The sequence below is a fragment of the Mugil cephalus genome, chromosome 19 (assembly GCF_022458985.1).
Source record: "Mugil cephalus isolate CIBA_MC_2020 chromosome 19, CIBA_Mcephalus_1.1, whole genome shotgun sequence".
Classification (NCBI taxonomy): Eukaryota; Metazoa; Chordata; class Actinopteri; order Mugiliformes; family Mugilidae; genus Mugil; species Mugil cephalus.
Genome location: NC_061788.1, coordinates 22,490,272 through 22,513,486, shown reverse-complemented (window position 1 = coordinate 22,513,486; position 23,215 = coordinate 22,490,272). Strand labels below are relative to the sequence as shown.

Here is a 23,215-nt window from a genome sequence, read left to right as displayed (position 1 = left end):
AATTTTTTTTGTAAACTAAGAATGCCTTCAAAAATATAAATAATGATTGTTTATTTTTATCAATCTACAAAATGCAAAGTGAGCGAACAAAAGAAACATCTAAGTCACATCAATATTTGATGATATTACTCTCTTCATTTTTATTAGTACACTTGCAAAAAGTCAGCGATTTTGCAGGATTGTAGTCAGGTGTATGATCACCCAATTAAAGCAAACAGGTGCCAACGTCACTCATTAACTAAAACAGAAACAGCTGTGTAGGAGACTTAAAACTGGGAGAGGAACAGCCAAGCTCTGCTACCGAGTTGAGGTTATATAAGACAGTTTCATCTCACAGGTAATAAATGCATTATGGCAAGAAGAAGCACAGCAACAAACCCAAGGTAGTTATACAGCATCAGCAAGGTTTCTCCTAGACAAATATTTCAAAGCAGACTGGTGTTTCAAGATGTGCTATTCAAGCTCTTTTCAAAAGGCACAGAAGACCGGGCAGCGTTGAAGATCTAAGGCACAGTGGTCAGCCAAGGAAACTAAGTGCAGCAGATGAAAAACACATTAGGCTTATTTACCTTTGAAATTGGAAGATGTCCAGCAGTGTCATCAGCTTATAACTGGCAGAAACCAGTGGGACCCAGGTACACCCATCTGCTGCAGCCAACAAACATACCTCTGACATGGAAACAAGGCCAAGCAATAATAAGTGTCTGCAGGCAACAGTGAAGCATGGTGGAGGTTTCTTGCAAGTCTGGGGCTGCATTTCTGCAAATATCATTGGAGATTTAGTCAGGATTATTGATTTCCTCAATGATGACAAATACAGGCAGGTACTTACCCATCATGCAATACAATGAGGGAGGCAGATTATTGGCCACAAATTTATTCTGCGTCAGGACAACCCCAAACATACAGCCAAGGTCATTAAGAACTATCTTTGGTGTAAAGAAAAACAAGAAGTCCTGGAAGAGAAGACAGAAGGATTTGAGGAAGTCTACATTCACAGAAGATCTGTGGTTAGTTCTCCAAGATGTTTGGAACAACCTACCAGCTGAGCAAGTGTACCTAGAAAAACTGATACTGTCTTAGGCAAAGGGTGGTCACACCAAATATTTATTTGATTTAGATTTATTTTCACTGCATTTTGTTAATTGAGGAAAATAAACTATTAACTCTTCCATTTTTGAAAGCATTTTTCATACCTGTCTAAAACTTTTGCACAGTCCTTTATCAAAGGACATACAAAAGTGAGTGAAAGTAATTTTCCAACCTCTAAATAGTGTTGTGATGGGGAATTATAAAGCTAGTTGCTCCCATTGGCACTCAGATGTAGAATAATAAATAATAACGAATGATAATAATTAATAATAATGTAAAAATATGATAAAATAGCTTGTAGAAATTTTTGAAGATGTTTCGCCACTCATCCAAGTAGCTTCTTCAGTTCTGAGAGACTGGTGGGAGGTTGAGGCTTAAATAGGATAACCCTGTGGGTACAATGCCTTTTGAATGACCATAGGGAATGTAGTATCAACTGTGCCAAAGCTCAGAGTTAAATTATGGTTCCAATCGGCAAATTGTCTGGTTTTTATATAATACCTTTCTACCTGGTATTCTAACTGCTTTAAAGTCACAGACACATCTATCCATTTGCTCACAAAAGCACACAGACAGACACGTGTAGAATGTACTATACAGTATAAATGGAATTTGTGGAATGTATACTGTAGAGTATAGATACACTCTTCTTAAGAGTTTCTTTGTAAGGAAACTGCTAAATCTTGCAAAATAAGCAATCTCAAATCTTAGATTAAAGAGAGATTAAAAAGAAGGAGAGATTAAAAATCACTAAAATAGTAGAATGTAGTGGTTTTGCTTCATAATAAACTGTGTCAAGTACAAAACAGTAACTAAGTCTATAAACAACTATCTGCGGTGGCATTTAATTGGTAGTTAGCCAACAAAGTGATGTCCAAAACATCAGCTTGGTTCTTAGGCTGTACAATTTTTTTCTTTTGTTATGTAGTCCATGGCCAGATCTGGGTCATCAAACACTGTGTCTCACCGTATGATGCACAGTGCTGCAGGCTAAGCTTCTTAACCTTAATAAAGGCAGCACGCTGTTTTGTCACAGTTAGTTTGAAAAAAAAATGTGCACCCTCTTGCCATTGTACACCAGGGGAGAAGCCAACACAATGTAGAATTAGATTTCTGGTCTAGAATAAGTTAACTCTAAAAACCGTCAGGCATGGGAACTCACCCTCCTTGGTTTTAGCATGCAGCTTTCAGTCCAAGCAGTAAAATCTAGTCTAGATTTTAATAGGCCTGTTAGGGTTTATTTCAACAACATGCTCACTCTCTCTATATATATAGTCTATATATATCCCTTACTTACATCATACCTGTGAATAAATATATGATATTTATTATTAAAAATATTTTGTCAAAAAATGACGTATGCCATTATTTTAGGGAGACAATTTGTATTTACGTAGTAAAACCAACATTTTTAAAAATCCAAGCACCCAGTATCAGTGCTACATGTGTGACATTTTTAACAAATCAAACCAATTGGAAATCTGTTCAAAATTCAGGGAATAATTCTATTCTAAAATTGGAGTACCGCTTTCCTTCATTGGTATGCATGCACCGCTGCCTCTGCTTGTACTGTACCAAGATGGCAGCATTTTTGGTACGTCCTCCCACAGTCAGTGCAGCATCTACGTATATATGTCTATGAGTCTGCTTAGTAAGGCCATTCAGTAGGCTGAAGTAGCACCAGAAGTAAACGAGCAGGCTTACTCATTATGTGAAAGTGATTGTTAGAAATTAGAATCAGCTTTATTGGCCAATGTGAACACATACAAGGAATTTGACTCTGGTCACTTTGCTCAATAGTATAACAAAATAAAAAACAACACTTGAATAAGCATAAGAATAAAAATGTACACAAAAATAGTAATAGAAACAAATAAATAATAAAAAATGGCATATACACACATATACATCTGTGTAAAGTATATACAATGAATATGAACATGAATTGAAAAAGAGTATGAACATGAGTATGAGCATGAGCATCCTGTTTAGGATGGTAAGGGGAGGGGTGGATGGGGGTCTCTCCCTAAAGTCCACAGTTATTGCCACAGTCTTGAGTGGGTTTAGCTCCCGTGGCTGCACCAGAGAACCAGCTGATCCACTTCCCCTTTGTATGCAGACTCATCTGCGTTCTGGATGAGTCCTATGACGGTGGTGTCATCTGCAAACTTGAGGAGTTTCACAAAAAAACTGATGTTAGAAGTCACAGTGGCAGTCTAAGGTCTCAGGTTGCAAATCCTGATTGGTTGACTTTTTTGCATTTGTAACACTGTTATTTCCATAAGCCCAACATATCTGCTTTCTGCCTCTGGGCATGTCATCCATTCACTTTGCTCAGCTGCAGTCAAGTGAGTTGTCAAGTGGTCCACAGAAAGCGAGTCAAGCCAGCCCAATTTTTGAACAAACCAATGAAGGAAAGTGTTTTATGACTGAATCTGAATATGAGGAATTGAACAGGATGCCTTTAGGTTGGGTGACTTTGTTCAAAATTATGCAGTAAAATGACTTGAGCTATCGTACAGTAATAGTGTCAGGCTCAGGGTCGGAGATGTGGACAACAGGTGCGGCGACCGGCTCAGGATTGGAGACGTGGACGACAGGAATGGCAGCCTGCTCAGGAATGGCGGCATGGAGAGAAGCAATTAGATCCCCAGGAACAGAGATATGAACAGGAATGACAGGGGGCTCTGCAAAGGTCTGAGGCACAGGCACGAGCACAGTGGGGACAGGAGCAGGGGCGATGGCCAACCTTGTGGCAGGAACTGGAGAAGAGGCAAGGGCTGGAGGAGTGATCACCCTCATGGCAGGAATAGAAGCAGAGGCAGAGACCACCCTCATGGTGGGAACAGGAGTTGAAGCAGCTGTAGCAGTGATCACCTTCACAGTGGAGATGGGCTGAAGCGGCGATGACCTTCGCAGTGGAGACAGGGGCTGGCGCAGTCCTGGGCCTAGCTGGCCGGCTGAGATGAGCGATTGAGTTGTAGGCATATCGGCCTGTCTGGAGCTGCCTGTCAGCAAGTCTGCCTCTGTGGCGCCCGTGAGGGCCATGCCTCCCTGTCGGGGGCCTCATGGCCAGGCGAGTGCCCTCAAAAAGTTGCTGAAGCTCTGGCATGAGCAAGGGTTTGTACTCAAGCATACATTCTTGATAATATTCAACTACTCGCCTTATTTCCTATGCCTCATCGAAAATAAAGTCCGCTGGGTCCATGACAGGTCGCGTCGTTCTGTCCGTAATATTGTAGAGATGAGAAGGACAAGAAATGAGTAGACTCATCAGGAATCCGGGGAAAAGGGTATTTAATAAAAAACAAACGGGAAACACAAGGCGCTGCAGAGGGCAGGTAAATCCAGAAAAGAAAGAATCAAAAACACGACAAAAGGACAAAATCTCAGGAACATGGATGCATGGAAAACACATGGGGGACACAGGGAGGCAACACAAAACAACAACGCGACGAGTAACAAAGGGATGGCAGGGCTATAAATACACACCAGGGCAGAGGGATGACAAGACATAGTTGAGACGCATCAGGGCAATCACAAGGGGAAACCAATAAATAATCAAGGGAAAAACAAGGAGACACTAGAGACAGGAAATTACGAAACCTAACAAAATAATACAGGAAACACAAAACATAACACAGACAGACATCGGGACATGACAGAAACACACAAGGAGAAAACCAATAAATGATCAAGAAACACATGCGGAAGCACAACAGACAGGAAATCCAGAAACTTACAAAACAAAACAGGAAACTCAAAACAAGATACAAGACATAATCATGACTAATAGTAATAGTAATAGTGTGTAGTAATAGTGAAGAATGTTGTAAATAAGAATCAAGTCAGTATTCATGGTACTTACTGCCCCAGTTTTCTTCTGTTCTTCTGCTATTTTGAGTGTAATTCATCTCCCAAAAGAGAGAAAACTGCATAAATAAAGATGAATTTCCTGGATTTTGCCATTAGGTGCAGCTCTTTGCTCCCTACCACCTGATGGGACTTACCCTGTAATGACAGTCTTTCCTGAATACACTTAACATAAATACTTGTTGTCATAAAACACGTATGTGTTATTGTGACTGTGCTGCAACTCCAAATGTTTCTTTAAATTCACTGTTGTTTTTGAAGGACTTTGTCTCCAACACAGAGTGTACAGTGAACCTCAATATTGTTTTCTATAGCAAACTCAAAATAGTGGTTGTATTTCCAGCTAGGAAACGAGCAATAACTCTAGTCTAATTACTGGTTTGGAAATAGTAATACGTTAGATTACTCGTTACTGAAAAAAGTGGTCAGATGAGAGTAACATGGTAACTACGTGGCTTGCGCAATGGTTGGAATTTTGTGATTGTATGGGAGAGCATTGTGTCTGTGTTGGTGTTGGGGGGTTATTGAGTCTTTGGAGCAGGGAGAGTGTTCAGAGTTCTGATGGTTGGTTGCATTGTAACCCTGCTTTAAACATTAAACCAATGTGTCATCTTGAACTAAATGATTTTATATTCATTTAGATACTCACACTAACAGCAATTATGACTAAAGGTATAGCAGCAGTGTGTTACATGCAACCTGGGATAATCTTTAACTAGCTGGGATAGTGTAAATTGCTTTGTGTTGACTAGAAGTCTCCAACTCCCAATGGGAATTTGTGCTGTGTATTATTATTGTGTATTATTAGCATGTTCTTCCTTTTTAATGGTCTTTTTGTTTACTTTATATGAGTTACTGATATGTCGTTTGTCTTTGTTGACTGTCAGGATGGCAGTAATCTTCAGATTTTGGGTGTGGTGAAGTCCGATGAAGGATTTTATCAGTGTGTTGCTGAGAACTCTGCCGGCAGCTCACAGGCAATGGCTCAACTGCTACTCCGAGAGCCAGGTAGGAACCCCCCCCCCCCCCCCCCCCCACACACACACACACACACACACACACACACACACACACACACACACATATCCCTCTGGTCGATCACAACTTAGACACAACCTGCAATAGATTCATCTTAAAAATTGCTTAATCTAACTCAGTGATTAAGAATTTCATCACAGCATGCATAATCAATTAATTTAAAAATGTGATGGTTATTTAGTAAAAGCTCATAAAGTATGAAGTATAAAACACTATTGCATTATTTTTTAATTGTTGCACAGTCTGGCTTTCGTTTTACTTCTAAAAAAGCATGAACATACTGTATTAACTTGTAATTTACTCTCACAATGCTTGAATCTAATTCCAGATAGGTGTTAGACTACATAACATTTTTGTTTACTTCAAATTAGGCTAAAACTTTGAAAATAAAGTTGCAAATTGGAAATTAAGGAACAGTTAAAGTTAATCCGTAGTCATATTCAGCAGTGGTAAGCAAGCAGAAATAAATTGCAGAAGTCAAAGAGCATTCTCTATGGAATATACATTTCTGCAGTTGGAATGCATTGGTAGATCTATTTAAAAGGGATTGCTTTTTTGCTGTTTTTTGTTGTTGTTGTTTTGTTTCATTTTTATTTGTGCTCCTGTTATTTTCTGTCTCTTTCTTTCCTATCTTCATATTTTAACTCATCTTTAAGCACAAGGGACAAAAGAGAAAAGAACAATTGGAAGGTGAAGGGAAAAAATCGAATTCTAATAAAAGAGAATAAGAAATAATCTATAAATATTCATTATAATCTAGATACAGCTACTGAGAATTGCACTGGTCTGTCACAGGTCCTTGACAGGGCCATTCTAGTTCCATGGCCGATCTCCGCTGGGACCATCACTGGAATGATATCCTCCTCATAATGAATACAGTCCTGACTGTAACGTCTCCTAAGCATGTGTTGCAATGCGTTATCTACCCACAAGGAGGAGCAATAATTATAGAAGCTCCTTAGTGTATTGCCAAGAGGCTGCTGGCCTTATTAATTTGCATCTGAACTATGAAAGCCCAAAATCTCTTTGAAAATGGGCAAAATGTACAATGAAATGGATAACTTAATGTATTACATATGACCAATGTCATAGGTTACATTAAGAATTTGTCATAGCCAGTGTTTTGCAAAGTTTATAAAGTTACACCTGCTTCATTCTGCAGAATGCTAGTTTGGAAAAATTTAGTTTTTAAAGATGTCAAGGAGAACCCAACAACATTTGACTGTAACTTTTATTAACACTGAGTAGAGGGCCCATGGGCGTAGTCTCTGAAACATTTGTTACCAAACAAATGCCAAACATCACATTCATCATCTGATATCACCACAGGGTTCATGTGTGGTTGTTTTTGAGGGAATTTTGAATCCTAATTTTATTTTATTTTTCTCAAAATATATACTTTAATGGGGGGGTCTCCCCTGACCTTAAAGCCTAGTGACGCCCCTGGTACACACGCAGTCCATGAAGTGTTTTTGTGAATATAGCACCATCTCTTGGTGACACCCTGCAATTGAATCAGAATGATGTGAAATCTAGAAACGCTGCAGGAGAAGGGAGGGTGGCTAGAAACTGTCTAGCAAACCGTCTGGCAGCTGGCAGACGCTGCAGCTGAGCCAAACCACATTCTTAATGGCTGTATCTGTACTATACTGTGTATCTCTGCAACAAAGTACACTCGTGAGCCACCACAGATTTGTATTCCACTCTGATCTCCTTAGCAAACCTATCACAGCCACACACAAGAATGATTTTGCTCTGTCACCTCAGCTCTCTCACACACTAACACTACCCCCCTCTATAACAATGTGTAAGAGCCCATGTATAATGGAGATCTGTTGCCATGGTGACAGTAGCCTCTCCTCTCTTTTCCTCTGCTCGTCTATTTCCTGTGAGGACCAGATTAGTGCGTGCGGGTGTGTGTGTGTGTGTATTCTCAGTATTGGTATTTGATATATATTCCACCAAGCTAGTGAATGAAAATAAGCAATATCATCAGGTTGGGGAATTATTCATTCAGGTACATGTGGATAACTGCAACCCATGAAGAATTGGCAGGTGGATGAGAAGATGGAGAGAGGTACACACAGCTATTAACATGCCATATAGTAGTGACACACAAATGTGTAATACAGAAGCAATTAGATAGGCTCTACCTTCCAGTACATTTTCTTAAACACCAGGTCTGCACTTTGAGATGGACGTGATCTGTTGAGATGATACTGTAACAATGAAGTTTTTAAGATATGGTGGAGATAGGCCTTTAGGGGCCTTGTATGTAAGGAGAAGTATTTTAAATTCTAATCCAGATTTCAAAGTGAGCCAATGAAGAGAAGCTAAAGAGCTATTTGTGCAGATAGTAATGAATTACAGTAATCCATCCTGGAAGACACAAATACATGAACTAGTTCTTCAGCATCACTCTGAGACAGGATGTTCCCAATTTTCATGATATTATGCAGTTTATTAAAGAGCATATACTCATCAAATATAAAACCAAGAGTTCTCACAGTAGTACTGGAGGCCAAGGAAATGCCATCCCATCCAGAGAAACTAAATGATCTAAAAATGCATTTGTGACTAAAGAAGTGAAAGCTGTAATAAATAAGAAAAAGCGTATTTTTTACACTTTACACAAGTGACCCTCCGAACAAAGAAACTGTCTCCAGAGAAGCAAGAAACGAAATAAGGAAAGCCAAAATTCACTACAGAGACAAAATAGGAAAAGTACTGCAGTGGTGACCTTAGAGCTGCCTGGCAAGGGATAAAACTGGTGGCATCCATAAACCAGTACTATGGCTGACCTGCCTAATGCTTTCAATTTCTTCTTTTCCCATTTTGAAAAGTCTAACTTTTTATTCAGCATTTCTACATTAAGGATGTCTCCAAACCTGAAAATGGAATTGTCATCTCAGAAGGGAAAGTTGGTTCCTTGTTCAAAAAGGTGAATATCAGGAAGGCAGCTGGTCCTAACAGCATCTGTGGACGCACGTTGCGTCACTGTGCAGATCAACTCAGTGACTTTTTCAGATGTGTGCAGACATCGTCTCCCCTAAACATCCGCTGTTATTCCCGTTCCAAAGTGAAATTATCCAAGAGATCTTAATGACTTCAGACCAGTTGCATTGTCATTTCTTTTGATGATAAACTTTTTAAAAGAAAAAAATTGGTGGTGAAAAAAGTGCAGTTTGTTTATTTGGAGAGAGCACTAAAGCACCTTGAAAAACCCAAATCCCATGTGAGACTTTTACTTGCTGATTTTTCCTCCGCTTATAATAAGATGCAGCCCCATATCTTAAATCAATGGCTAGCCTCTTATTTTATGCTTCGAGATCAGATCTTATTGTTGCTTTTAAACTTCTTACCAAACAGAGTGCAGGGTGTCTTCATTAATTACCTCATGTCAACCCCCATCATTTCTAGCACTGCTACCCCTCATGGCTGTGTTCTTTCACTGTTGCTTTTTATCATGTACACAGACAGCTGTAAATCTTCCCAAGAGGGCAGTCACTTGGTTAAATCCTGGGATGACACCGCCCTGCTGTCTCTTCTTCAGGATCTACTGGCTGATCATGGCTTGACATTAAATGATTTTATTGAATGGTGTGATAACACCTTCTTGGATCTTAATGTAACAAAAACAAAGGAGCTGATAATTGAGTGCAGAAATTGTAATGCAGACAATAAACAGCCAGGTGCATTGTGAATCAGTGCTTGTCACTTCATTATTATGTTGTTGTTTTTATTTCATTTTTTATTTTTTCTAGCTTACTCATTATTTATTCTTTTCCTTGTTTTGTATATTTGCACATATACAGGATTGTTGCTGGGAAAGCATTAGTCAATGGATTACTGACAATTGCGAGTTGAGTGTTAAAGGTGTATGTCTAACAGATGACTGTTTGTAATTATTGTTTTATTGTGCTGGGAACTGTTAATTGAATAGCCTGCAGGGGATAAATAAAGTTTTCTGTACTGAACTCTGAATTGATTTGACGCTTAAGTGTACATCAAGTTAGTGGATGGGACTGGGGCCAAACTATAACACTAAAGCAGAGGTCTTCAGAATCGAACTGCCAACCTTTCGGTTATTGGAGAACCACTCTACCTTCTGAGCTACTGCTGCCCAGAGTTAGTGAGTAGTGAGAGTAGGAGAAAGTAAATAGATAAGTACAGTGTACAATCCAACACTTCTCTGTAAATGGTGGTGGTTGAGCATTACGCAGTGTAATCAAACAAAAAAGCACGAGTGGGAGTGTGGGCTGGTCAACAATAACATGACTCTGTCACTGACTCTACAGACCCCTTTTGTGTTAGGACCTGTACATGCGTTCTGTTAAGATCCGATCTGGGTGATCCGGTTACCAAAAATACCACCAGCAAAAGTCCACTAGCTTCCCCTTGGTTTTGGGGACGTTGATGTTTTGGTTGTTAGACATGCACTATGTCACAAAGTCCTTCATACAGTACCCCCTCCTTCTGTCCATTCCTACACCCCACAATTGAAGCATTGTCTGAAAATGTCTACACGATGCCGATTTCTATTTGAAGTCACAGCTGTAGTGTGAACAGGACAGATGAGAGAGAGTTGTCTTAGTACTTGTGGCTTGTAGTGTTACTGTAACATAATGGCTGTTATAACGTAATCTAATGTAATATAATTCAGTCATTGTGTTTGTCCTGGTAGTACAGTCCACAAAAAAAAAAAAAAAAATGCAGACAGTACAGAGTCTAGCAAGTGGATGATGTTACAAGATGCCTCTGCATGCAACGTGGTGGAATGTAAACACACATGTGAGTGGTGTGTGAGAACTGTGTGGGCATGTAATAAGGCCAGAAACTCGAGGCTTAAAGTTTGAGGTCCAGGTAATGTTACTGTAAATTCTGCCTAAAACGCCTTAAAAGGCATACCTAAAGAAAATTTAAAGCTGTTCTTGAACCATTAGGAGCACTGGCAAGGTCTTGGATTCTTTTCAAAGTTAACGCTCTACCCAACAGTCAGAATCTGTCTTAGTGCTACTGACACTGAATAACAGGAATTTGAATAGACTGAAAAAGAAAGATTTTATGTCTGTTTAATGTGAACTGTGAATAAGATGCAGCTGCAGCATACATTATGCCACTAGATAAAAGCCTTGGTGTGAACTAACCATGTTACTGCAGCTTGCAGTTATGATTAACTGTAACTGTATATGATTAATTATGTATCCAGAAATAGTGTGCATCATTCTAATCTCACGAAATTAAGCTTTCTAAAATCACAATCTACTAACCTACCAAATCTACTAAACTAAGTTTTAATCTGTATAATGTGTACACTATATCACTGACCACACATTCTCAATACAAGTAGAGATGTAATTGAACCCTACAGATTTGTGGACTTTTGTTACTTTGTGACTGTGACTTGCTCAAGTGTCCTATGTAAAGACATTTCCTTCAAAGGTTCTGGGTTGATACACCACATGTGATGTTAAGTGCTTATATTCCAATGACTGATATTTGTTGACTTCTCTTTGATGCTTTGTTGCTCCTTCTTCTTGTCTGTGAACTTCTTTACCACCTTTCTTCCTCCTTGTTCTTCCTTCTTGTCCCCTCCATGTATTTTCATTTGTCATTTGGTCTTTCCCTTATTACTTTGCTCCTACACACCCTTTGCACCTCTGCTTCAATTTTCTGCTGTCCTCCAAACTTTGCCCTGCACCCCCAACCTCCCACCCCTCCCAACTTCCTCTCCCTCGATGCACTGATAACAGGGGCCACGGCCTCTCAGTATAGACCCATCCACTCAGCCTCCATTCGCCCCCCTCCTGCGCCTTCTGACACCCCTTTGACTTACTCCTACTCTCATCCCCCACCAGTGCCCCCAAGCCCAGGCGTTGCCCTCCCCTCTGCCCCCCGCGACCTGGTCCCTGTCCTAGTGTCCAGCCATTTTGTTCGACTCAGCTGGCGCCCACCAGAGAAGACCGGAGGAGCCGTGCAGACCTATGGAGTTTATTACTCCCAGGATGGCACTGAGAGGTAAGATGTGACTTTTGTATCTGTTTGGCCTGCAGTGGGTTCTATATCATATCCCTGCTGAAGGCACGGCTATCTAAATTTATTTAGATTTATTTTATTTAAATTTATTTATGGAAACATTTCTACAAATAATTAGAAGAATAATTTCCCTTCGGGGATGAATAGAGTAATCTATCTATCTATGCCATACAACTGACCAGCAGAGGACAAAAGTGGGGCCTGTGACAAGAATAAATTGCTGTTCTTTAGAGATCCAGTAAATTGCACCCCAGTAAAAGTGAATCAGCCCAAGGTTGTAGCACAGCCACTATGTCGTAGCCATCAACGAAGATGGCCCTTTTAAAACACTGAGACAGTGGCTGTATATATATTATATATACACACTGGGTTTTGTCTGATTCTTGGTTGGTGGTCAGTTGGTCAGGGAATCACCATTTCATCCTCAGGTGTTAGCAGCTGCCCTGTCTTGTGGAACAGATGCTCAAAAAAAAGTCCCATTGTTTACTTTCTGCTGAAGCACAGCTCAACCACATGATGTGGTTGGTCTGCTGAGTATGTGGGCTACACAATGAAGGATTACAATATGTGTGATCATTACCACTGTGTGAGATTATTGATTTTACCTACCTAGACATGTCAGACTATTTGTTGTGTAACGATACTTAGCAGATTGCTTTAAAATGTTCACCTGACACCACATGGTCCATACAAATTACATATTCCACCCATATTTTCCACCCAATTACCAGTCAAATCATCAATTCTGAGCCGAGTGGCATTGCAGGAGACGGCATGAAAGGACCTGGAAATGTGCTGCCTTTATTGCCAACCCTTACAAGTTCATCAAGGAACTGCTAGGACAAAAGCACAATGGGGGATTAGTCTGTTCGCAGGAGAAAAAAACCTGAGACAGACTTTTTTTTATATGCACTTTTATGCACCTGTTTGGCCTATGTTTTGTATCGTTTGATTTCTAACATCTAACATCGTTGTCCTGTGTTCTTCCATATTAGGGAGCGGTCAGTGAATGTGTCAGAGCCAGAGTCTTTGGAATTGACGGTTTCCAACCTCAAACCAGAGGAGACCTACAGCTTCAGACTTGTTGCTTACAACGACATAGGGCCAGGAGAGAGCTCTGCCCCCCTCAAGATCACCACCAAGCCTGACCGTGAGACACACACATAGAAATAGAATATGACTCTTGAATTTATATGCCCCTACTGTTCAATCTTCTGTTTGAATGTTTTCTGTTCATAATTCATGTTGTGTTCAAGCACATGAAAATAACCCGATGAATATAAAATATTGGGTCCCAGACATACAGTATTGATATTGATCAGTACTGATAGATGGACAAATAGACAGACAGACAGACACAGGCAAAGAGGGTAAATGTGTAAATCAGAATCAGAATTAGAATTACTTTATTAATCCCGGGGGGAAATTACTTTTCGTTACAGCAGCTCCAACCCAAAGTGTAACAGTGTTTAGTACAAAGAGCAATCAGAATAAGTAAGAGAATGTAAAAAAAAATATAGGAAATATATATAACAATATGTACAAGTATAAGTGAAGTGAAACCTGTGTTCCTAAGAGATGAGGTTAACATGAATTATTGCACATTAATGAATTATTACATATTAAATAAATAATATGGATTCTACACCGTCAGAGTGAGGAGTTGTACAGGCTAATGGCCATGGAATGATTTCCTGTGGTGCTCTGTGGTGCGTCATGGTGTGATCAGTCTGGTGCTGATCACGATGCACCACGATGCAGGATACAATATATGACAGTATATTTGATAGTATAATGAACCCATACTGACAAAGTAGTAATGGTAATAGATATAGCAATGTAAGTAGCAGCAGTGTTAGCAGCTATATAATTTACCAGTGTATTTTGGTGTCTGTAAGATGTTTTGTCGCTGTGTCTACAGTTCAGGTTCCCAGCAAGGCAGAGTCTCTCCGAGCTGGGGCTCTGTCTCCAACGTCTATTCAGGTTAACTGGGAGCCACCCACCCACCCAAATGGCCCTGTCCTGGGCTACAGACTGCTGTGGACTGAGAGCCCATCCAGCAAGAAACAGGTGGGCACAGTGACTGATACAGCTCCATGCCCATCAGCAGGAGTCTTTGTTCTGTCACAACTTCTTGTCTTGTTTGGGAATGGAATTTTGCGTAAACACTTCTCTATGTCTTTTCAGAGTGTGAGGAGTGGACTGTCAGTGGAGGGTCAACAATTTCACAGAGTACACGTTAGGTTTGGCAATTACGAATGGTACCACGGAGCGGTTGGCGATTAACCGTTATGGACCAGGGAGCGCCTCGGAGACTATCAGTATAACTACACAATCAGATGGTGAGTACTGTGATCCACAAAAACTGACTGACATTTCACACTCAGTGGCCAACTGTGCATACTGTACAAAACCTACAAAAAGTAGAGATGCAATTCTAAGGTTCACAGTCCAGGCACCATTGTCACCCAGCTACATCTTGAAAACCTGTCCATGAATATCAGGAACAGGATTCAGGGATCTTGACCTCTCTTCATCACCTGTTTTGCCAGAACTTCTTTTAGTACCTCTGTATTGCCTCCCTGAACCTCTCTGCTTTTGTCCTACTGGCCTTCTGCCACCATGACTGGCACCAAGGACCACATGACCACAACTCCTACCAGTTGCCTCTGCAATGGTGGATTTGAGCACCCAGAAAATAGTCATTAGATTATTGTGAAAAAATAATTGGTAGATAAATTAACTAGTGATGAAATGAGTACATAGATTAACCAACTGAAAAAAAAAATCCCCTGTAACATTAACCAGTTCAAACTCCTGAAAATGGAAACAAAGAATTTATTCAGTGTTATGGCCCAAAGAATTTCAACTTTCTTTCAGTAACTAGTTGGTTAACACCTTGGTGCAGAAGGCAGGGATAGGTGGTTCTTTGGTGTGTATAGCAATATGCCAACATCATCTGGCACTAAATGGCTTCAGCAAAAAAAAAAGTAAAACAAAACCTAAATGTGGTTTTCTTAGATCTTACAAATGCTGTCAGGTCCTTCATGTTCCAGAGGGCGTATCAATACCTGCCAAAGCCTACCTTCAGGATCTTCAGTTCTACCTGCTTGGAGGGGGTGCATTTGATGGTCCCTCCAATGTAGATGTACATGACATGATAATGACTAATAGTAATCATAATAATAAAAATGTGCAACAAATCTCTGCTGCATATAGTCCAGAGAAACACATCATGTGCAGCTCCATTGTCAAAGGCCATTCTGTGTGAATGCAGAGCCAATATCAATTCTCCAAAATCTTAGGCAAAATCCTTAGGCGGACCTCAAAGACTCCGACCTGGTGGAATAATCTCGGCAGGGGACAATCAGTACAACAATACTGGGAAAGTAACAACACTGCTTCCTGGAAAGCTGAAGCTGTGGTGATTAAAATTTGGTTTGCTGCCCTGTCTCGTGTGGCTGGGCTGCCAAGAAAGGGCAGACAAATAACTATAAAAGTACTACTTCAGTCTATGCCACCCAGATTTTATGTCCCTTAATTTGAGTGGAGCATGAGACAAAGATAAATATTAGGAAGAGCAATATAGCCCTTTAACAATATCTTGGAAAGCCTTGCTCTAACAGACTTCTACATAATATAACTATTTCATGTTTGTCTCTGCAGTACCCAGTGCTCCTCCACAGAACCTCACCTTGGAAGTTGTTCTGTCCAGGGTGAGTTCTATCTTCTCCGTTCAATATCAGTTCATCAATTAGATATACAGTAAACACTACCAGTCAAAAGTTAAAATGAGAAGGTGTGTCCAAACTTTTGACTGGTAGTGTATATATAGGGGATATACATATGTTTTTTATGTAAATTGATTTGAAGAGTGTGTGTGCTTTAATCCACAATAGCTAAAGTGAGACTTGAGAGTGTGTGACATCAGATGTGTTATCATATATAGTGATTATATATGACTATATATTCAACTGTTCTTCTTTAAATTATCTCATTCACTTTAGCTCTTCATACAAAAAATATACGTATAATGTCTTCTTTATTTTCCAGTCTGACTTTTATGGCAGCAGTTATTTTGCTTCAGAATGTTACAGCTTTGTCAGCCCATACTCCAGTTGACTGTTTGACATGCAGTTGTCGTGTGACTAAATTGCAACTGGGATTGAATTGAAAGTGGTTTAGCTCTTGAACACACTTTAATATAATGAAATAATAGGTAAGACACCATTTATGGTGATGGCTGTATGAAATTAACTTTATTTTTAACTTTTCTTGGCTACCTGCATTTTTGGTCATAGAAGGATGAGACCTATATTAGTGGTACATCACTGCCAATCAGATCTATGTCACCGTGCCACCATTATAGACCATGGAATTAATTTATAATAAGTTATAAATAGGGGTCTGTATACATATTTAATGTTCTGTAGGTTTAACTAGAAGTAGCATGATTTTTTTGTTTTCATTGCCTTTCAGAGCATTAAGATATCATGGCAACCCCCACCCTCTCACTCCCAGAATGGCATTATAATTGCTTACAAGATCAAGTATAGGAAGACTGGTAGCCGTGGTGACCAGGAGGCCATTGAACCCAACAACCTCTGGTACTTGTTTACAGGTGAGGCTCTTTAACTTCGTTTGTGATCTTGTGTGTGAATGTGTGTGTGTTTGTGTGAGCAAATGGGTAGATGTGCCTGTGACTGTAAAAGGGCTTTGAGGGCCGTCTTGCACTACTGACATACTTCGAGCCATAGTTCAGATAGTGAAGCCGTGGAGTCCGTATGCTCACTCAGTCACAATCACAGCTCCCTGAACTTTTGAAATACCTGGGTTTCTAACTTTGATGGTCTTTTCTGCTAGCTGTACTACAACTCACAAACTAACCACATAGTCTTGTTTAAAAAGTCACTTGTCTTAACATACTATATTTAGCAATTGTGTTTAGTTCATACAGTCTATAGTACTTACATTAAGTATGTTAGCAACGCAGCCAATGGCCAACTTAGCCAACTAAGTTAACTTAAAAGTTACTTAAAATAAAACATATGTTTTTTACACACACACACACACACACACACACACACACACACACACACACACACACATATGTGTATATATATATATATATATATATATATGTGTTGTGTGTGTATATATATATATATTTAGAAATGCTGACTTTTATATATTTATATATATATATATATATATATAGTCAGCATTTCTTCTACAGCATACTGCCTGACCAACTTCTTCAACTCTCCTCTTACTGGTTTTACTCCAAAATCTTGACTTTTTTCCCCTTGAGGAGGTTTGGCCTCCAAGCTGGCTTCTAACCACCACTCCAGTGGCGGTATTTCTAGCTTGATAACTCTCATCTCTATCCTCCCTATATCATTGTTTACATTTGTGTCGCTGCGTGATATTACGTGACTTCACTGTGACATCACTCCCTGAGACGGAAAAAGAAAGCAAAAGTATGAAATGGAAACGATAGTAACAGGCAGTGACTTGGATAGTAACTTTAATCTGATCACTGGTTTGGAAATAGTAACATGTTAGATTACTTGTTACTGAAAAAATGAGTCAGATTAGAGTAACGTATCACTAAGTAACAGGTTACCAGCATTACTGAACACAGCACATGAGATTTAGTATACAGTCAATGTATTTAAATGGATAGCAAACCACTGAATTTGTAAATAAACAAAAACAGCATCTACAAGTTCGATATCCTCCACATAGTGTTTAAATCTAATGAAAATGTCTTGAATTCAAATATTGTTATCCTTCTAGTTACAATCATTACACACTGGAAAAACATACAAATACTATTCCATATATGATGCTATGTCACATGGTTTAGTCTAATACAACAAGAGTTTACAAATTAAATGAAAGAAAGAACTTAATCATGTATGACAGTGAGACAGCTGCCAGATGATGTTGACAGCAGGAGCAAAAAAGCGAGAAAATGGCCTTAATGGTGCCTCAAATGTTCCTTCATTAGTTGAAACTGAAAACACTGTTGCCGCAGTTAGTAAAGTGACTTAAATTTCATATGCAATGTTTCACATAACAGATATCCATATTATGTCAAATTCAGGTTCCTGCATTTCACTTATCAGTGAAGAAACTACAATGTCCAATCCAAGTAGGCCACAGTTTAGGTACATTTCACATTTTATTATTACTATTACCAATTGAATTAACTTACAACGGACTATTTTAAGTTTTGGTGATACTGAGGGTAGCAACACCACCAAAAAGTCAAGAGAAAAACATAGAATATCTCTAAACGTGTCTCTAGCAACACTGGCTATCACATCGGACATCGGGGTTAAAATCCTGGTCAAAAAAACACACAAAATGATTAGTTTTTTTTTTCCATAATGCAGTGTAGGTTGTCATAGTTTCAGTAAATGAAGAATATCAGCCAAAGCTACATAATTAAAGTCATTTCATTTTTTTTTTTTTTAAGTTTCACTTTTTTATTTTACATATTTTGCATGAAAACACCATCTGAGTATGTTAAAAATGTCTGTTAGTAAAATGTTGTGATTGTCATGTCAGCCTTATGATTAATGCTTGAAGAAGTAAGTGAATAGAACAACACCTGGCAGCTAATTGAGGGTAAAAGGGAATAGTTCCCTCTCTAGCATCTCCACTTTGGTTTATTATTACTACTCTCTCAGGCTCAAACGGCACAATCTTTTCATTCAATAAATTTAAGAAATTGAAAATTTTCTTTGATTTGGCTGGCATCTTGTCATTGTGGGCTGATTAAGGGGTCCTGAAGCAGTCCAATTATGCATTTGTTAGCCCACCCCTCAAATTTCACCACCAACCGCCACTGACCATTATGCACAAGTTCCAAGTTATTCATTGTATCAGTGCTTTGAACTTGCAGTTGGAACCACCAACATATCTGGCAATAGAGATAATTTTAATTCCGATTCTGAACATGTATGCTGTTGGCTGATGCATTAGGACACTCACCATTAATTCCTCATTGTATGTGGAGCAAAGTTCTTGGAGTCATGTTGTCAATGCTACTAGGTTTGTCTCTCGAATATAGGTCATATTAGTCAGCAAGCCATACATGACTGATCTGACCTCTAAGTAAACGTAATCTGTAATGTCACAAGTAGTTCCTTCAACTTTAAATACACTGTTTAAATAAAAGCTCATTTGCCTTTTCTACCTCCCACAGTGAGTTCATCATCATATTTGATGACACATTTATTATAAATATATGAAGTGTAGTATATTTAACGTATAAACAGAGGTAGCTGAAAGTCGGATATAATGACATTCTTTCTCTGTCTCTCAAGGTCTAGAAAAGGGCAGTCAGTACAGTTTCCAGGTAGCAGCAATGACATCTAATGGAACCGGTCCCTTCACTGACTGGCACACCACAGAGACGCCGGAGAACGACCTTGATGGTAAAAAGGAGAGAGAGAGAGTGTGTGAGTGTGTTACATGGGTGGATAAAGAGAAGATTTTTCTCTAAGAGGAATAAAGGGTGAAGGAATGAGGGGACAGAGACAGGGATGAACAGTGGTAAAAGGAGGGGATGGTAGCAGAGAGAGAGAAAAGAAAGGAAATGTATTTGTCAACACAATGACCAATTTACAGAATACAGAAAACAGAATCAAGGACCTATCGACATAATAAATTGTACACATGTCACAGCTTAAGATTAAGAGTTGATCAGTTAAAGTTCTGTCTGACTCTTTTTCTTTATTAAGAGAATAAGTCTTTGCTTTAGCTTCCAGGTGAAAAGACAGCAACCTTTACTCTACTTTCTAAATACCAAATGTATTTTTACAGAAGTATTATGGGCAAATATTGTACACCAATAAGGATGTAAAATGTCTTTAGAGAATTGCTTGTAACTGCTTGTAATTGCATTGTATGGACAGTTGGATGGAGTATTGAAAGCAGCAGGAACACATACACTGTTGTTTGAATAATTCCTGCAGAATTATTAAAAACAAATCTTACCTTAGGTTCTCAGGACCAGAGTTTTCTGGTTAGCAGCAATCTGCTGAGATAAAAAAAACAAACACATCACTTGTGTGATTTGGAAGCTAGCAGAGACACACAAATCTCTTCCCAGTGCAGTATCAATTAATAAAGTGATTTGAAACGGGTTTGAAGAGCAGACAAACCGATCCTGAAGAATAACACACTGGAAGGTTATTAGGGTTAAATGGACAGATAACAGGGTTAATATTGGTTTCCCAAGTAAGCTGCTCTTGTGGTTGCTAACAGGGTAAGCTTTAAAACTGCTCATGGTAGATATAATATATAGCAATCAGTGTTATCTTAATTGGTTTAACGTTTCATCGTTTTATTATTTCTGTGTGTTTATTGTTGTTGTTGTTTTTTTGCAGAGAGTCAGGTTCCTGACCAACCAAGCTCTTTGCATGTCAGGCCTCTAACCCACAGCATCATCATGTCCTGGACTCCACCCCTCAGTCCCAACATTTTGGTCCGGGGTTACATTATCGGTTATGGAGTTGGAAGTCCATACGCGGAAACTGTCAGGGTGGACACCAAGCAGAGATACTACTCAATAGAAAATCTAGGTATGAAGGGCATGAACGCTTCCTGTATTTAATGAAATCATACATACATATGTCCAAGCAAGTCTAAAAGAAGTGCATGCCTGTATCAGTCTGTCATTAAATTACCATATTAAGGGAGGGTTTGAGTCCAGTTCTCCTCCCTGTGCCTACGTGGGTTTTCTCCCAGTACTCTGGTTTCTTCCCACCTCCAAAGACATGCTCGTTAGGCTGATTGGTGACTCTAAATTGACCCTAACTGTGGATGTGAGTGTGAATGGTTGTTTGTCTCTGTGTTAGCCGATAGACTGGAGACCTGTCCATGGTGATTACTGGACTCCAGTAACCCCCACGACCCTAGTGAGGATAAGCGGTAGTAGAAGATGAGATGAGGCAGATGTGGGATTGGATTCAATTGAACAGCAGCCTAACCTAATCAGTGAATAATTGGAGTAATGTAGAATCAGTGAATAATTCTTATGTATAGTAAGCAACTGACTTTCAATCTAACATTTCTCTAGCTAGCGCTTATAAGTTAAGCTGGCTCACGTTATGTATGCAGTCTTTTCCTCTGGGTTTTGACTATCTTAAAATAACTGTATATCTACATGGTCGAAAAAAATCACACACATCGGGTTATGAACAATAGTGGTAGTGTGCATTTTTATTAGTGAACAACACAAATAACTTCACATGCTCCGTGGGTTGTCTGAGTTGTTTTTTCCATCGCGTCAAATTAGGTACAGAGCTGATGATCAACTGATGTGCTTAGGTGGTGGTGTAACCACTACACCACAGCTCCCCAACCCAATAAAGTGCTATGAAGAATGTCATTTAAAGTGTCTCTTTTTTTCCCTCCCTATCTTTTCCTCAGAGCCAAGCTCACACTATGTGATATCCCTGAAGGCTTTCAACAATGCAGGAGAGGGGGTTCCTCTGTATGAGAGTGCTGTCACTCGATCTCTGGCAGGTAGGATCACACATAAATTACTGTTAATAATTACAGGAATCTGTATTGTAGTACACCACTGGTGAGCTGTGATATGTGGTCTGCTGAAGATATAGCATCAGTATATAAAACTAGAAAATCTGAGCAGCGTTCTGATTGTGATGAGGCCAAAGTAGTCTTATTATGCTGTCAATATTGACAGTAATATTAGAACCAGCAGTAATAACAGCAGTTAATTATCAGAGTTTGAAAATGATTAATTACAATTAATAATTACTAGTCACCAGTGACCTAATTAATCAATTCTATCTCAATTACTCACTGAAATGTGAAAAGTGAAGGAGTAAGAGCGAGCACCGACTCTCTCAGCTAGCTTTTACCACAAGCATGTGTAACATGTATGCAGAGGTGTGTGGGTGTGTGTTTGTGCGAGAGAGGGAGGAGGAGGGAGAGGCAGCGATGGTGTGTCATACCGATGAGACCCGATGTCATGATGACTCAAACTTTAGGGTTCCCTTGGAATCCCAATGGCATTTGTCCAGTGATGGAGGCTCTGGTGCTGTTTTCCTTATCAGGCTTTGTGTTGTCCAACAGGCCACAATAAGTCTTCTCACGTAGTCCCCTGACGTGCAGACTCGACATATGGTTACCATCAGTTAGACGTGTCGTAGCAATTACACTTGGCAGCAGAAGAACTTCTGCACATTATTCAAGCTTTTTAAATTAATCAGATCTTACCATCTTATAGTAGCGTACAGCAATGGTTGTCAAACTGGGGTCCCCGGACCCTTGGGGGTCCCTGAGCCATAGCTTGGGGTTCCGCAAAATAATTTGTAAATAAATTCTCTAAGTTATGTCGTATCATTAAGAAAGTGCATAATTACATGTGGGGACCGCTGTGCCAATAAAACAAACATATTAAACCAATTACTCCCTCCTACTTTTTGGGTCAATAAAAAGTCTGATATGAGGACACCACATAAATCTGTCATGCGTCACTCTCCTGTATCTGTTGCTTTACTCATGAGTCACTTCTTGCACAGCTTCTGCGCTGCTTGGCATTTCTTGCTTGCGACAATGGACAAACATTTTAGTACATCCACTTCAAGTGATGCTTATCCCAAACCAGCTAAACTAATAAAATGTGACGACAGTTATCTCGAGTCTGGATTTAGTGTGAACAGCGAGGGAAGACCAAAATGTGTTGTGTGCTTTCAGGTGCCAGCAAATAAAGCCCTGAAGCTAGCTAAGCTAAAACGACATCTCATTACAAAGCACCCAGAGCGTAAGGATAAAAACTAAAGATTTTTATCCTTCACTAAAGGGTGAGGAATGTTGTTCAGTTTTCTTCCAATCATTTGAATAAGGGACAATAAATTATGTTAAAGCTGGAGCACTTAAGTATGCTTTAAAATTGTTTGAAATGAACTGATTCATTTTGACTACGCTAGTTTTGGTACTGTTCATTTTCTGAAACCTTCAAGATCTATAACTTGAAAATGATAAATGTTGTGAAGACAAAATGTCATTTGAATAAAATTACTCTGTGTGTTAAATGAAATGATGTTAATTTCTATGAACAAAAGTTTAAAACAAATAATTCCTATGGCAATTACAAATGGTACTAAACATATGTTTAATTGGCATGAGGAGG

At 39.4% G+C, this 23,215-nt stretch overlaps 1 protein-coding gene across 1 annotated transcript in view; it reads left to right on the top strand.

Moving 5' to 3' along the window:
* Window positions 1-23,215, top strand: part of dcc (DCC netrin 1 receptor) — an 88,195-nt gene that overhangs the window by 42,895 nt on the left and 22,085 nt on the right. The window contains exons 7-16 of the mRNA XM_047570186.1: window positions 5,853-5,973; window positions 11,862-12,021; window positions 13,035-13,189; window positions 13,961-14,175; window positions 14,249-14,381; window positions 15,706-15,755; window positions 16,519-16,660; window positions 19,377-19,487; window positions 20,442-20,636; window positions 21,487-21,582. Of these exons, the coding sequence (XP_047426142.1) occupies window positions 5,853-5,973; window positions 11,862-12,021; window positions 13,035-13,189; window positions 13,961-14,175; window positions 14,249-14,381; window positions 15,706-15,755; window positions 16,519-16,660; window positions 19,377-19,487; window positions 20,442-20,636; window positions 21,487-21,582 (1,378 nt within the window). The remainder of the gene's footprint in view (window positions 1-5,852; window positions 5,974-11,861; window positions 12,022-13,034; window positions 13,190-13,960; window positions 14,176-14,248; window positions 14,382-15,705; window positions 15,756-16,518; window positions 16,661-19,376; window positions 19,488-20,441; window positions 20,637-21,486; window positions 21,583-23,215) is intronic.